The 2,491-nt window shown below is 65.5% G+C and overlaps 1 protein-coding gene across 1 annotated transcript in view; it reads right to left on the reverse strand.

The window, feature by feature from the left end:
- Positions 1–75: 75 nt before the first annotated feature.
- The window catches only part of VSIG2 (V-set and immunoglobulin domain containing 2), a 9,508-nt gene continuing 7,092 nt past the window's right edge, over positions 76–2,491 (reverse strand). The window contains exons 6-9 of the mRNA XM_027772684.1: positions 1,908–2,027; positions 1,652–1,793; positions 959–1,075; positions 76–646 (exon numbers count right to left, since the gene is read on the reverse strand). Coding sequence (XP_027628485.1) covers positions 76–646; positions 959–1,075; positions 1,652–1,793; positions 1,908–2,027 — 950 coding nt within the window. The remainder of the gene's footprint in view (positions 647–958; positions 1,076–1,651; positions 1,794–1,907; positions 2,028–2,491) is intronic.

Below are 2,491 nucleotides of genomic sequence, written 5' to 3' on the forward strand. Positions count from 1 at the left end.
CCCTGGGCCGACGCCCGCTCTGCGCCCCGCCCCGGGGCGGGCTCCGGGCGGGCGCGTGCTCAGGCAGCCTCTCCCTCAGTTCCTGAGGACAGATGGATGCCGCGTCCCTGTCGCAGCGACGAGACTGCCCTGCCGTGTTCGTGACCCCCTGCCAGCCAGCTTTCGGAGCCCGCGCGCCCCAGGACTCCCCTTCCCAGGCACTCTCCGTCGGAGTCGTTCGGTTCCGGTCTCTTGTGGTCCCGCTCGCCCGTCCCCTCTCGAGCCCCCCACGTCCCTCTCCAGCCTCTCGCAGCCCCCCGCCAGCATGCAGCCGGGCCGCCGCTGCCCGGGCGCCTTTGGTGTCGCCAGGCCCGCCCGCTCGCCCCCAGGCCCCAGCGGCTCCCCGGTCTGCTGCTCCGCCCCGGCGGCGCCCAGAACTTCGGGTCCGGGACGGGGAGAGAGAGGAAGAAGGCTTTCAGGGGGCCGGGTGCTCCCGGCTCCGGCTCGGATGGGAAAGGACGTTCCTACCCCACACTTGCCTGCCGCCGCCCCTCCACTCTCTGCAGCTCTCCCGCGCGTGCAGACCCCCAGCGCCTGGGGGCTCCGGAGGGCGAGGCCTCCGCGGCCCGCCCGGTCCTCCGGCTGCGGCCCCGCCCCGGTCCCAGGGCTGCAGCCGGAAGGCTGTCAGTCTCCGTGTTGCATGTGACCGTGCTGGGTTGGAATGTGAACAATAAAGAGGAATGTCCGAGCGAGCGGGTGCAGGGGAGGGCGACGGCGCGGCCCTTCAGCGGAGGGAGGGGAGAGGCACCCTTGACTTCGTAGATGCTCCCGGCCTGACCCTCCAGCCCACTCCCCTCACGGTGGCTCCCTGGGAGGCCCTAGAGAAACGCCATTCCAACGGGAAGAACCAGGCCACAGAGTGGTGGAGGCTTTACTAGCTGGGGTGGCCCTCAGGGCAGGGGTGGGGTGGGTCACACACCAGCCACCAGCGGGAGCTTGGGTGCGGGTGCTGGCCGCAGGGGGCCTCTCCAGGAGTCTGTGACTGGAACCGGCCCTCGCCGAAGTGCCGAGAGTCCCGGGAGCCATGGCATCCTCCCTGATGGGCAGGGACAGATCCTGAGTGAAGGCTGGAAGCTTCCCTGGGAGGACGCCACCCTCTGACCCGGAGACTGTTTTGTTGTGCATGGAATGATTGGCCTCTCGGAGTGTCCAGGAGGGGTGGGCGGCCTGCGACTCCATGCAGAGCAGCCCTGGTCACGGTCAGGGTCTGGGTGGGGGTTAGGGTTGCTGACAGCCCTGGGGGCCCCTGAGGTCCCCACTCTGAGAAGCACTGCTCTGATTCCAGCTCTGCACCCTGGGGCCACTGGCCCAGCGGGGGGCCTGCCTCTGCTCTCCCCCAGCTGTGTGCTTAGGGCCATCCCCATTCCCACCTGTGGACAGAAGGCCGATGGTTTTCCAAGTCTGAAGACAGGACCGGTCAGCCCCTGAGCACTCCCTGTCTCTTCGCCATCACTGTGTACACCCGGCCACATACTCGAGCCCCGATTTCCAGCACCTAAGTCTCAGGCTGAGCACCCCTGCCCCAAACACTTCTCAGGACTCACCATTTTGAGGGCTGAAGGTGCTACTGTGACCACAGCCTCTCCCTCTGCGAGACCCCAGCCCTGCTCACCAAAGGTCACTGCCCCCGTACGTCTCCTCTGGCTTCCTCCTCTCTCTCTGGAACCTTGTCAGGCAGAAGGCAGCGACTGACAGCAACAGCACGCCCAGGAGCACCCCGATCAGAGCCCCCGCCACTCGCCCTTTTGAGGGGCCTAAGGAGACAGGGTCCTCCGAGCATCAGACCCTCCTGGTTCACCCTCAGCTTCATGAAGCCCCCACCGCAGCCTGTCTGCAAGGGCTCTGCCCTGCGTCCCATCAAGACCTACCGGACACAGAGAGGGTCAGCTCACAGGAGGCCGTGCCCATCTGGTTGGTGGCCACACAGCGGTACGTGCCAGAGGAGGCCAGGGAGAGATTGGTGAGGGTGAGCTGGCCAGATGCCTGGTCTAGGGGTGAGGGACGTCTGAGCCTCTGCGGGAGGAGTGCACCTGCACTTCCGTAGCAGTGCCGTCAGGGAGGACCAGCCTCATTTATCCGTGGGAGAGCAGACCCAGAGAACAGACAGACACGGGGACCAGCAGATGACGTAATGGCTATGTCGCCGGACTCCCATGTAGTTGACCGCAGTTCGAGTCCTGGACCCAATGGCTTAAAACTCATGTCAGGCACGTGTGCATGCGTGCCCAAGATCCCAAGAGGAGAATGGAGGAGAGAAGACTGTGGGGTGTCCATGCGCCTGGGGGTGATTTCTCACTTTCTGTCTGTCTGCCCGGTGAGCGCACGCGCCCTATAGCAAAAATCTCTCAAAAAAGAAAAGACATGAGCGGTCCTCTGACCGGAGGAGTCCCAGTGCTGCCGCAGCTGCCCTGTCAGGACTGGGAGACACATGTGAATGGTCAGAAATGGGGTG

Source organism: Tupaia chinensis, unplaced genomic scaffold (assembly GCF_000334495.1).
Source record: "Tupaia chinensis unplaced genomic scaffold, TupChi_1.0 Scaffold000037_4, whole genome shotgun sequence".
NCBI lineage: Eukaryota > Metazoa > Chordata > Mammalia > Scandentia > Tupaiidae > Tupaia > Tupaia belangeri.